This window comes from Coturnix japonica, chromosome 1, assembly GCF_001577835.2.
Source record: "Coturnix japonica isolate 7356 chromosome 1, Coturnix japonica 2.1, whole genome shotgun sequence".
Lineage (NCBI taxonomy): Eukaryota > Metazoa > Chordata > Aves > Galliformes > Phasianidae > Coturnix > Coturnix japonica.
Genome location: NC_029516.1, coordinates 13,792,623 through 13,805,529, shown reverse-complemented (window position 1 = coordinate 13,805,529; position 12,907 = coordinate 13,792,623). Strand labels below are relative to the sequence as shown.

At 37.7% G+C, this 12,907-nt stretch overlaps 1 protein-coding gene across 11 annotated transcripts in view; it reads right to left on the bottom strand.

Annotated features, from left to right (window-relative positions):
• The window catches only part of KIF21A (kinesin family member 21A), a 73,723-nt gene that overhangs the window by 14,043 nt on the left and 46,773 nt on the right, over positions 1-12,907 (bottom strand). For 8 of the 11 annotated variants that reach the window (XM_015851680.2, XM_015851626.2, XM_015851666.2 and 5 more), the window contains 11 exons: positions 12,712-12,819; positions 12,131-12,199; positions 11,809-12,020; positions 10,997-11,150; positions 10,432-10,632; positions 9,027-9,128; positions 8,270-8,435; positions 7,733-7,753; positions 4,424-4,484; positions 4,156-4,210; positions 2,351-2,568 (listed from right to left, as the gene is read on the bottom strand). In XM_015851680.2, coding sequence (XP_015707166.1) covers positions 2,351-2,568; positions 4,156-4,210; positions 4,424-4,484; positions 7,733-7,753; positions 8,270-8,435; positions 9,027-9,128; positions 10,432-10,632; positions 10,997-11,150; positions 11,809-12,020; positions 12,131-12,199; positions 12,712-12,819 — 1,367 coding nt within the window. The remainder of the gene's footprint in view (positions 1-2,350; positions 2,569-4,155; positions 4,211-4,423; positions 4,485-7,732; positions 7,754-8,269; positions 8,436-9,026; positions 9,129-10,431; positions 10,633-10,996; positions 11,151-11,808; positions 12,021-12,130; positions 12,200-12,711; positions 12,820-12,907) is intronic. The other 3 variants (XM_032442486.1, XM_032442492.1, XM_015851645.2) reach the window with 1 other exon arrangement.

Genomic DNA, 12,907 nt, shown 5'->3' with positions numbered 1-12,907 from the left:
CGGGTGTAGAGCCAGCTCCCTCTTGCTTACTCTCTACATCTCCCTTGAGTCTCCCACCTCTGGCTCCAAAGTGATGCATCCTCAGAAGGTATAAAGAGCGCTATTATATTGAGAATCCATTTTGAAAACCTGGAAATGCAGGTATTATAGAAATGGAGCATTCTTACCAGAGTGAACTTCCTAAGTACAGATGTAAGAACAAAAAACCCCTGATCTGATGCATCCCTATTGATCAGCTGAACAAAAAAGAGCAAGATGCATCTAATTACAGGTTTTTAACATCCTTTAAGCCTTCCACAATATCAGAGACATCTGAACAGAGCTGGGAAACCGGACACGACCTACAGGAGACCACTGTGCTCTGCAGATGTTACTGAAATAAAGAGGGAGTATCAAAGGACAACAGAATCATCTGTGCCTGTAAAACAGAACTCCAACTAAACTGACTGTTGGGCTCAGTGTTAGCCATGAACATTTAGGTGCCTCTTGGAATCATCACAGAACTGAGTTTCCACGGCAACGTTTGTGCATAAGCAGACACTTAACTTTACATCTCAGCATAAAATTACTATTACTTCCAGAGGATGCATATTTTGGATTACTTTTATTACTTCCACATCTCTGAATGCCACTTCAGTGGCACAAGGAAGTTAATGATCATTGTGGGTAAGATTACACTCTGCTTCAGTAGAATGTCATTTATTACAACAGCTATGAGCACTACAGGCTCAAATGGGAAGGCCAGGTGGCTCACAAAGAAAACCTTTCTTCAAAAATGACCTGCAAAAGCAGCCATGCTGTAGAAAGTATACTGAGCTGTAATTGTTAAAAAAAGGAAGTAAGAAAGAAAGAAGCCAGAAAAACACCCTTTCACTTACAACAAGGACATCAGTATAGGTCAGGCTGATTGTGGCAATTTTGACCAATAACAAAACACTACAAGTGAGGCCTGCTGCTGACTGAACTGATTTACTGACAACTATCTAATACTCCCAGAAAACAGTTCTGTAGAAAAATGCTGTTTTGCTACATGCTAGATGACTTTCACAAAGCAGACAGAGCTAAGCAAAAGTTGCTATTACCTGAGTCCTGGATGTCAGGCCATAACACTTGATGTTTTAAATCTTGAAGCTTCAAGAATCTCTAGCGAACTCAGGCTAACTGCTAAAATAGGTGGGTTTCCCCACATATCCTAACCCCCCGAGAGCATTATTTTCAAGCAGACTGAACATGTGAAATGCACTGAAGCCATCAGTATGGGTTAATAATTGCTGTCAGCAGTGTTTTACGGTTCATGTTTGCCACTTCAAGCACATGCCAGAAACACGCGGTAGAAATAATGCAAAATTGCAAGTGTACATTAGATGGAAACCACTATAAAAATATTACACAAACAGGACAAGTGAATAGTGAAAGATGCCTAATTCCAGCATTTGTGACACGAAGATGGCTATGGGGTATGGCTTTTCCATATCACTGAATACAATATGTGCGGTTTATTCAAGAGTTCATGGAACACAGGAGCTAGTGCTTCAAAATACAGGCCTCTAGCATCTCTAGCAGTGAATGGCTAATAACCACCAGTAATATCACAAGATATAAAAAGAACATCATGATCAAATGAAAACACATTGGAGTACACGACAGACAACTTGGCCTCATCATAAAAAAGATGAAAACAATTTTTTGAGCTTAATTTGGCATCAAGTAATACTTTCAATTTGTAAAACTGATCAGCTGGTAAGCACAGTCTGCATCTGGAGAGGATTTCTGAGGATTCCTAGTATTAATTGTGTCTGTATCAGCTTTACATTAATTGAGCATGCAAGTGTAAAGATTTCTTCAGGTTAAGTGTGGTCTGCACAAAGTCTCCCACACACACTTTACCTGACAGCAAGGACCACACACGGGTACTGCTGGTACACACTATTTCATTTTTTCTTGTTGCCAGCTATTTGTTTTGCATTGGTTTTATTTTGGTCTCTCTGCTGTTCTAAGCATATTTTTGCTGCTTCCCAAGAAAGTAAATTTCCCACAGCACTATTGAAACAGAATATCTGAGGTAGCAGATGGATTTTTCTCCCACTATTTAGAGAAAAGGCAACGATTTCACTATGACAAAACACAAGAGAAGTTTGGACCCCCAATAAGCAGCACATTCTTTTCAGCAGTGTGTTTCTAATGTCTAGAGTGGTGATAGCAGAGAAGAAAGAAAGGTTTTGTCAGTATTATTTAGTAAGCTTCAAGTGTATTAACCTCCTTTGTAAAGTTAAAATAACAGATTACAGAAAATTGGCAACATGCATTTTTAAAAAGCAAAGCACAATTAGTACAGCATGGCCAAACTTACATGCTGCCTATCTTAGAAGGTAAGCCAGATGGTGGGGGAATAAACTCTCTGTCCCTAGCAGAAGTATCATTTGTGTCAGCAGTCATCCCACTTTCTTGGGTTTCTGCAGCAGATGCAAGAAGGCCAGGCAAAGTAGATTCTGCAGCACTAACGTCAGAGACTAAATCACTGCTATCTGCATACAGCAATTCCATCTGTGTAGTGGTCCTCCGGCGGGCCTGCAGACAAACAAAAAGCAAGTTGCTACTTAATCACTTCCTAGAACGTTTCAAGAGTATTACATTTAAGATTATCATTAGCTTGTAAATGGCATTCTCCTCAAAACACTCGGCAGCTTCCTTTAGAAACTAAATTAGGAAGCTCATCTATACTCCTTGGAAATGATTTTAGAGAAGGTAAGTCAAGTTCAACACCAGAAAACATTGACTTGGCAATCGTTTGAAAGGATGCCCTTGGAAACCAACTATAAGCATCTATTACTCCCTAAGATTTATCTAAATGAAATGTTATAAAGCAGAAGAGTAATACAAAGTGTGAATTTAAATTAAAACAATTACATTGAAGTAACTTCCTACAATGATGCTTCTTCTGATGTAAAAATAGCTACTACTTGGCTTAAACTACTTCTAAATTGACAAAAGCTAAGATCAATTAAGATTCTCTCAGAATTTCAACAGTTAGGAAACAGCAGAAAGCCTCACAAAGAAGCCAAACTCTGTGCAACACTGTCATTGCTAGAAAACTGGTCATGCATATTAGGAGTTTAGCTGCTGCAAACTTAAAATCTATTCCTTAAGGAAAGAAACAGCTCTGGGAAAGACCCAGCGTGAACACAGACCTCACAAAAATGACGTTTACTTCATGCCAACATTTTCAGATCAAACTCCTTTGGTTTACCTGCCCAAAGAGCTGCGCAGCCAAATAACACTATCAATAATGCAACAGCCAACTTAGATATAGTCCTCCAGAGTCAACTGTAGTTCAAAGCATAGAGGCTAGAACTTCTACTAACTTTACAATATTGCTTTATGCTCCTATGACCACAGGAGCAAATCATAAACGGTACACATTTCTTGTTCCCACTGCCATTAATATTAAACTGCAGCCTACCTACCTGCAATGATAACTTTCATTCAGAACCCAAAGGTCAAACTTTATCTTATAAACTCCTTAAATTCCTGTGACCACAGAAGCAAATTAAAAAAAAAAAAAAAAAAAAAGGAAAAAAAACACATTTTCTGTTCCCACTGATATTGATATTAAACAGCAGCCTCATTAATTGTAGAATTACAGAATATTTAGAATTGGAAGAGATCCACAATGATCATCAAGTCCAAACACCTTGCTTCACACAGCACTTTATGTGTCTGAGAGTGTCGTCCAAACACTCTTTAAACTCTGGCAGCCTGGGGCCATGCCACTGCCCTGCGCAGTCTGTTCTATGCCCAGTTATCCCTTCGTGACATATCTCTTCCTAATCTCCAACTTGAATATACCCTGAACTCCTACCCTTCATTATGTTAATTAATACTAAATTGCCAATTTACTCAGTTTGGAATTCTATTAATTTATGAAACCATCTGTAAGTGTGAAAATTCAGCCACAAGATAGTGAAGAACAATGCATTTTTATTATTACTTCACAGAGAGGAGTATTACACAAAAAATACACTGCATACAAATCATACAAACATTATCTCAGTTCAACTTCTGTATGTCTTTGCTCGCTTATGGCTCTAGAGCAAAGCAATAGCATCCTCTAGAAGATGCCATTAAAGTATGAATTATAATTATCCTATAGCATACCTTGCTTTTGGGTTTGACTTCACCACAAAGCTTCAAAAGATCTGAAGATAATGCACTAGGAGAAAAATTGCAGCACAGTTAATAAGAAAACAGACATATTTTCAGAATGCATATTTTTAAGATTTCTTCCTATTGAATTGACAGGGAAATTGAAAGGAAAACACATCCCAGGTATCTTCTGATGGACACGTAATGTGTTACAAAAAGAAGAAATGATGTTAATTTTTCTAGAGCCAGACCCAGTTACCTGTTAACAAAGATCGCTCACCTTCCTTCTGTCCCAGGGCTATGCAACGGAGCATCCTCATCAGTACTATCTTCCAAATGTTCTAGAAAAAATACCAAAAGAATACTGTTATCCTGCCCAACTACAAAAGGACATTTGGGGTTTGCAGACTGTGCAAAACAATTCAGACAGCATTGAATGTAGACGACCAGCATGTGAAAAGTAAGGATTTACAAATACATTCCACTATTTGCTAGTCAGTTCTCATGGAATTTTCCTGGTTTTCTCTCTCTATGTATTTTTTCTTCAATCTTTTCACTCATAAGTTTCCTGAATTCTTACACACAGCCTACAGAAATCATAGACCTTAGCATACAGTGCCGGATGTTGTCCTCTATTCATTGTAGTGGAGCAACATGGATGACAGAGAAAGAGAAATAAACTGTAGAATGAAATCTGGAAGAAAGAAAGAATACAAAGCAAAAGACATTATCTGCAAGACATGAAAGAGAATATGTAAATCAATGGACAGTGAGGATCTCTGTTCTGACTCCTTTTTCATCTTGCTCCAATATTGCATCAAATCTTTTACAATGAAAGAAATAAGGCATTTTTAACTAGCAAGTGAGTTGAGGCTCAGACTCAGTTTATATAGAATTGCAACATCAGCCTGACAAGAAACAAGCACTTCACTAACACATTTCCTGTTTCAAAACAGGATGATGCTACCATGTTATACTTTGGAACTGCTTCTAAACAATATCGATTGCATTGAAGCTAATTGCAGAAAGTTGTTCAGCATAAAACGATCCTGAAGAAAAATGGGTACACAACGCTGTTCACAGACAAACCCAGCATGCACATCACACACTGTAATGTTATCAAACATCAGATCGATGCATGTCTGCATGCAAATGGTGCAAAACATTAAGCTAAGAGGATCAGTCCAGGACATATGTACAACAATTCCAAAGTGCTGGGAAAACCAATTATCTTACTTGCATGTTAGTATAATATAATATATCCTATGCATTGTTTAAAGATATAGATATTAAATTCCTACAGGTTCCATATTTTTGAACATATGCATTAAATATTAGGGATTAAATAATATTCTCATGTCTTTTCTCAAAGCCTCTTCCTTATTGCTTGAGCGCTTTAAGATTATTTAAATAGCTCTGCCAGAAAGTAAAGGGGGGGAAGGTATATATATTCCCCAGCTGAATTGTCCAAAGAAATGAAAAAAAGGGGAAATGCTGCCTTCTTGTCTATGCTATCTCTAAAAAAACATTTCCTAGAAAAGTCATGGCCTTCTCATAAAGGACTTGTCATCAACTTTGACAACTTTGCTGTACCTGTGAAAGGTAGAAATGGCAGTATGGCTGCAAAAGATGGGATTTCACTTGTGGATTCCTCCTAACATGACCTGACATGCTGCATCAATATTTTTCTTGAGTTTATCTGCAATGGATCACAGGAAACCTGTGAGAAGCTCTCAGGTAGAAAACAGCACAGAGAACCAACAAAAAGAGACGAGAAGGGAGAAAAGAACAAGATTCTGCAAGAAGTCCTGAGCAAGAGGAGATAAACAACTAAGCCAGTGAAAGGCAGTACTGCTTATGAGGAGCAGAAGACATAACTGCTAATAAACCAGCGATCAACGACCAGTGGAGAGCTTTTCTGATGACTTCATGATGAGGTCTTCATCCTCGCACAGAGAATAAAGAACAGTGCCAGCACAGTGCAACAAACCAGCAATTTCATCTAAGGGAGATGACATTTGGTCTGCTCTTTCAGGATCTGCACATACAAAGCTGTGAGTCACAACCAGGCACACCCAGATGTCATGAGTGGGAAGGTGCTTCAGAAAGGAGTGACTTCAAGACCCAACTTTGTGGTCACATTAATGTTTCACAGGTGTGAAGAGTTCATCCGCGCACAAGGTAGGCATGCATAAGAAGCCTGTTCTGAAAATAAACACCTGAGCCCGTGATGTAATTTGCAGACTGAAACCTTTTCTTCATTCTACATTTGAACACAGGTGTACAGCTACCTTGGGGAACTCCTGTACTTCTCCAAGCCAAGTGTGTTCAAACTGCTAAAAACATACAGACCACGGAGCTGCAAGATGGCAAAGGCAAGAGCAGCTAATGACCAGCACTCTGCAGGTACGGTTACTGTTTGGGATGGAGCTCAGTACCACCCCTGAGCTTCCAGGCAGCTCGTTGAGATAAAATGCAAGCTACCAAAAGGCTGAATTTCTGTGTGGACTACGGTTTATATGACATATTCCATTTAGATACGCTCACAGTGAAGCTTCCATCCTATCAAGTGATAACACTGTCCTGAGCGACATGTTCTAAAAGCTCAGGCTTGCAGAGTATTGAAAAGCTTCTTTAAGATAAAAATTACAAAAAATGTGGAAAATATGTATCATTATTGTTATTTTTACAACAGTGCTACTGTTTCCATGCATTTAACAAAAGTATTTTCAAAAGATTGTTTTAGATGCTGTTAACAAGTAAAGGCCTGTCTAGAGCTAACAGGAAATGCTAACATTAGGATCCTGGCTAGAGAAGCCTTGTTTTCACTCCAGCGGGGGTGAACAGGCACACACATGCACATGTATACAATACAGAAGCTATTTTAGACAAACTACAATACTAATAACCACTGGTGCATCTGAAGAAATACTCAGCAAATGCAACAGCATGCCCTGGCACCTTCATCAGGTGTCACCTGTCAGGACATTGCACAGCTGTAACTGTTCTCACCAGCTCACATCAGGCAATGACCCACATGCTTCAATAGGAAGTCTTATATATGATATGTTCCTGGAAAGCTTCATGGGCTTAGAAGGAACAGGAGATGGTATAAAACAATCTGTTACTGACATTAGGAATATTTCAGGTTTCAAATAGCCAATTTTGTGACCAGGAGTCAACAGAGATGAGAAAACGTGTCATCTACTTGAAAATCATTTAGAAGCAACAAAAGATTCATCTCCTCAAAACGAGTGGTCAGCAACTAAATCCAATTGAAAAAGTGAGGTATCCGCATTCTGTAAATTATTTACCTTACAAAATAATTTGCTTACCAAAAATGAACCGCATTTAAGAATTATTTCTTTTTCCTCAGTCAAATTCATGTCTAACAAAGATAACATAAGGCTATAGGTGGTTTCAGAAAGGAAGAAATGCTCATTAAGCTCATGATAAATGAGTACATTTACAGCATAGTTCATGCAAACTTCACACACACACACAAACTCTAAGATATACCAGTTAGTGAACATGAATGAATTAGTAACTCATGCAGCTGTACAGTACACAGAAAGCTAAACATACTTACCCAGTGGTATGCTATCTAGGTCTGTGTAATAACAGCAACAAGGAAACAAAAGCAACACTCCAATCAAAACATATCCAGTTATAAAGAGAAATAAAACAAAAGTACCCAAATGTATCCTATACTTTTCCTTAATACTATCTCATAAGAAGCAGAATAGATGCCGTAGCAGATATACAATGACACTTTGGAAGCCACTAACAAATGATGATTGAACAGAATCACACGGTTAGAATTTCATGTTCAAAAAATTAAAATCATATGAAGCTGTAAAAGCAGTCTTTTATAAAAGTAATAGGTGAAATATTTGAATTTCAAAGCCTCAATAACAAAAAGCTTCTGAATTTCCTACATTTCACTGCTGATTGGATATACTTAACTGTGACATACATGCATATCAATTGTGAAATAATTAAAATTTAATATGCTAAAATACAGCATCTATTCAGAAAAGAAACAACCTAGAATGCCCAGTACAGCATGCGTGAAAGGCAACGTGACATGCAGCTGACTACCTGGAATACAAGATGACAAAATTACCTTGCAAAGCATGACCCAGCAAAGCGTCGAGCTCAGGATTCAACTCTGCTTTCTCTTTTAGCATATGAAACAGCAGCTGGTTTTGAGTAGCGCTAGTAATTTCTGTCTGCTTAAGGCGCCCCTCAAGAACTTTAATCTGAGCTTCTTTCTGAGCTGCTTGGAGCCCCTACAAGAGAAAACAAGTATGTGATACATATGTGCATTGTTATGAGGTGCCAAATACTCGTTTTGAAAACGTGACATCCCAAAGTTTCATAAAAAGCCCATCTTGCTCTTCTCAAAAGCCAAAGTCTGACCAAAGCATGACATGCAACATTATTATCCTGTCTTGAAACTAATATTAAAAATGCGCTGTATTTTCTAGAAAGCTGCTGTGCCATTCCTATTAAAAAAAAAAAAAAAAAAGGAACAGAGAAAACCACCCTGAGCACCACCTTGGAACTTGTTAAAAAATATGGAAAGACAGTATGAATTTGATTGCTAATTATCTCATATTGTTCTTAAAACAGCACTAGTTTGTCATAGAGTTCAGTGGATTCCTCTGGGGATTGAAAAACAGATAACAGCTGGAATGGTACAAAGGATCTCAAGGGCCTCCACTCTGAACCGGTGCAACTCATTAGTGCTGACCTGCTTTGCTTTGTTTGTGTTTACTTTCTATAGCCACAAATTCAAATCAGCCAACCTTTACCAGCCTTTATCAGCTGTGCACATGATGCATGGAATAGTCTTGTTGCACACACATATTCAGCATTACCTTATTAATGCCCATTGTGAGGAAGTGATCAAGCAGATATCGAGCTTCTGTCAAAGTGCAAGCATTTATCACTGCTGTTACATCCAAGGTCTCTCCTTCTTCCTACATATTCACCAATAAAAACAGATTTGGGGAAAAATAAAAGTTTTTTTTCTAACCATAATCACTGAAAACAGAAACAGTGAGAGAATGCAGCAACATCACCCAATTATTCCCTCAGGTACCACTACACTATGCCACACAGTTTCATCTTGGTGGGGTTTTGTGTTTGGTTTTTTTCCTTCCAAACTATCCCCAAACCACCTCATGGTACATATTCCACATCCTTCCAAGTCTCTTGCAGTGCTTCTGTTTCTTTCCTATTGGAACATTCTTACAATCTCTAACTCAGAGTCCTTCTTTCTACAGGCCGAGCTATTCACAGTGCATACAGAATTAAGTGCATTTCTTTAATCTCTGCAGCCTTTGTATATTTGAAGATTTCTCCCAGCAGTCTTTTCATCATTCTTCTGATTACTCTCAGTTAGTATTAAGCACTCTGGTACCCTTAGGAATAATCTTTTGTGTTCGCTACCATTTTACTGGTAGTGTAAAGTCCAGTAACCTCACACCGTGCTGTCTAAAATTCAAGGAACCCTGATGCGATTAAAACAGTAAAAGCTGCTGGCAATGTAACATGCATTAAGGCACAAATTAGCCCAGTGTGGCAGAGGGAGAACTCAAAAACTGCTATATAACAAAAAGAGTTGGTGTTACAGTTCAGACTTTATACCACCATGCACTGAGAGATCTAAAAGACCGTCTGGTGTGTTCTTCATGCTGGATCATGTACAGTATGACGCACATGAAGTTTTCACATCTGAATTTCACTGCTTTTGATAACACCCAAGTTTCTACATCAATCACAATAGCAATTTAATGGGAAACTGTCTGTTTAAAAAGTTCACCTCAAGCAACTTTCCCTGAAAAGCCTCCTTGATTACAGATAGTGACTGTTCCATAATTGAAAATTTACAAAAATGCAATGTTATAAAAAGAATTTACGTAGGTGATGACATACAAAATTGCTTACATATATTTAAAGTATACAAAAACAATACAACAGAGTAGAAGTATATCAACAGCTGCAGAAAGAGAGCGCTACCTGGTAACCTTTGATCCCAATAACTCAGTTTGACACCAGCAGAACAGAAAGCATCAGTTTTGATGTTTAAGCACCCTTCAGTATTTAAATTGCACAACAACATTAACACCACGATTCATATCTAGAAGTCCAGTTGTAGAAACTTATTTCTAGTTCCAAGTTCAGTAACTACAATCAAAATAAAATTCATTTCTAAATAAGCACATTTTCAAGGCTGCTTCTTTTCTGCCATTCTATTATTTAATTTAATATTTCACCTACCTTTGCTTCTTCCATTTGCATAATATTTGCTTGGCAGTCAGAAATGCTGTCATTAATGTAGTCTATATTTGCAGTTAGTGATTCCATTTCTTCATTTATGTTCTGGACATTTCTATCTGCTTCACTGCCACCCCCATCCTTGATGAGCTTCTCCCTTTTCTTTGAAAGCTTCTCTCTTCTTCTTGTAAGTTCTTCACGTTGCTATTTTTCCCAAAGACAAAATATTACATAAAAAGTAATTAGTAAAAACTTAAGGCCTTCATTTTGTTTTCCTTTCCTTTTTAAAATTTAGCTAACACGTTATTTCCACAGGAAGAAAGAAATTCTACACTTAAGTATATTAATATATTTACACATTAACCCATTATGTGTTTTTATTCCTTGCTAAGCACAGAAATCCCATCAACCAAATGTGTACTGAAGTTAAAACTTCATTGACAGCAAGGGATTCAAAGTCACTGCTTATGCTACCATCACGGCAACACATTTATAATAAACACAAACACAGTGATCTCTTTATAGTCAATATGACCACATAGCTCATAGTCCATAGCAGCTCACCCACCGTAAGTAACCTATTCATATCTGCCTCCATATTGGAAATGGTCATCCTCTGCATAATGATATCAGTGACTCTGCGTTCAAGTAACTGCCACTTCATCCTGGCTGCCCTTGAGGAGTAAACTCTGCTCGTCACCGCTTTCCGCTGATATTTCTTTCTGTGGTAAATTCAGGAGAAACATAAATAAAGCTAAAGTAGTTCAGATTTGAATGTGGAAACAATCAGGCCAGAGTATTTTTAAATGGATAATTAAAAAAAAAAAAAATCTTGCAAAACGTTGTGCAGTTTGTCATGGCACTGGACACCTATCTGCACTCCCACATCAAATTCTACTATGCGCTAATATATAGCGTTTGAAAAAAGGTATCAAACCCTGGCATCTTATATGATGCACAACTGAACTAAAATGACAGCTAAGAATCATTCCCCGTTTAACAAAGAAATGCACTTGAAACTGCAGAGGAAAATCATCAGTAAAATTAATATATTAAACTATGTTTTGCAACAAGATTTTATTTGAATTTAAACATCACAGGTCTTGGATCAACAAGGACCTTTCTTTAAAACCAGATTAACTGGATTTTGAAACTTTGGTGCAATTTGCCCTTCAACGTTGCTTTACATTCTTCCACAATGAAGCCCACAACATTGAAATTACATTTGATAATGGTAAAAAAATCCATTTTACGAGCATTACCCGACTGTAGTTTGAGAAATACCAACAAGTGAAATAAGTATCATGAAAAGAATATCTGCTATAAAGTTCATGCAATTTTCAGTTCTCTTAACAATTTCTAATGAGTTTTAATCCTTACCCTGTTCCATTTGTTGCAGTAACAGATAACGCTTGAACCCTTGCAACAGGAATTCTCATTTTCTGCTGCGCTGCTGTCCTTGAACCATCATGCTCCAGCAATGAGCTAGAACTCGGTTCTTGAATAGGATGTTCAGGCAGACTCAGCTTTCGACTCACTTTTCCTGCCACTTTATCAGACAGAGGCCTGACTTGCCGACGAAGGGCTGTGACCTGAAACAAGAATGCAAAGACACGGTTACCTCTCCCTGAATCTACATTCAAAGTTGCAGCAATATAATAACTTCTATTGTCTAAGATGCATTACTGTTTTATGACAATACCTCCTCAGTTTTGCGACGTAAGATAACTTCCTGATTTCTTTTCTGAGCTTCCAGAAGCTTGAGCTGGTGCTGTGGAAGAAACATAAACAGCACATAGTATTTCCTCCATTTTCTGTTACAAGAAATTTACCATATATATATATATATATAAATTAAAAAATAACAACAAAACAACTTTGCACAGTAAATTAAGTTTGCAGAACTCTTGTGAAATGACTCAACACGTTGCAGCTCTCTCTTGGTCTTTCTAGGACAGAATGAAAATGAGAGTTTCAATAAAGTTACTCTACCAAAAAGAACACTCGCAGGAAAGTAAGGCAGTAGCAATGGTATTGTAAAGATTCAGTGATAAAATAATATTGATACACATAATCATAAGTCTTTTGTTTTCTGCTTCACTAAGCATTTGAAACTAGGAGCTGCGTGATCACAGAAGTCAAACCAAATTACACGTATTTGATTTGCAAAAATAATCGGGTATGTGCCAGCCTCAATGCATATACAAAGGGCACATGCCTTCAATTTCATGCCAATCTCAATGACAGCCATTTATCCCAAAAGCAGGTTATCTGTGAAATCACCTCTCGTTTGCGTTGCTCCTTTTTAAGCTGTGCAATCTCTCTATTTCTTCTTGATTCAGTCATTCTAGCTTTCTCCTGCTCTTCTTTCATTTGTTTCATCAAGCGAACCTGTAAAGAAGTCATCACTTAGAAAAGCCATTTGCACTGAAGTGCTATTCCCTGCCCCCATTTATCTAAAGAGTTTTCTCCAAACTGC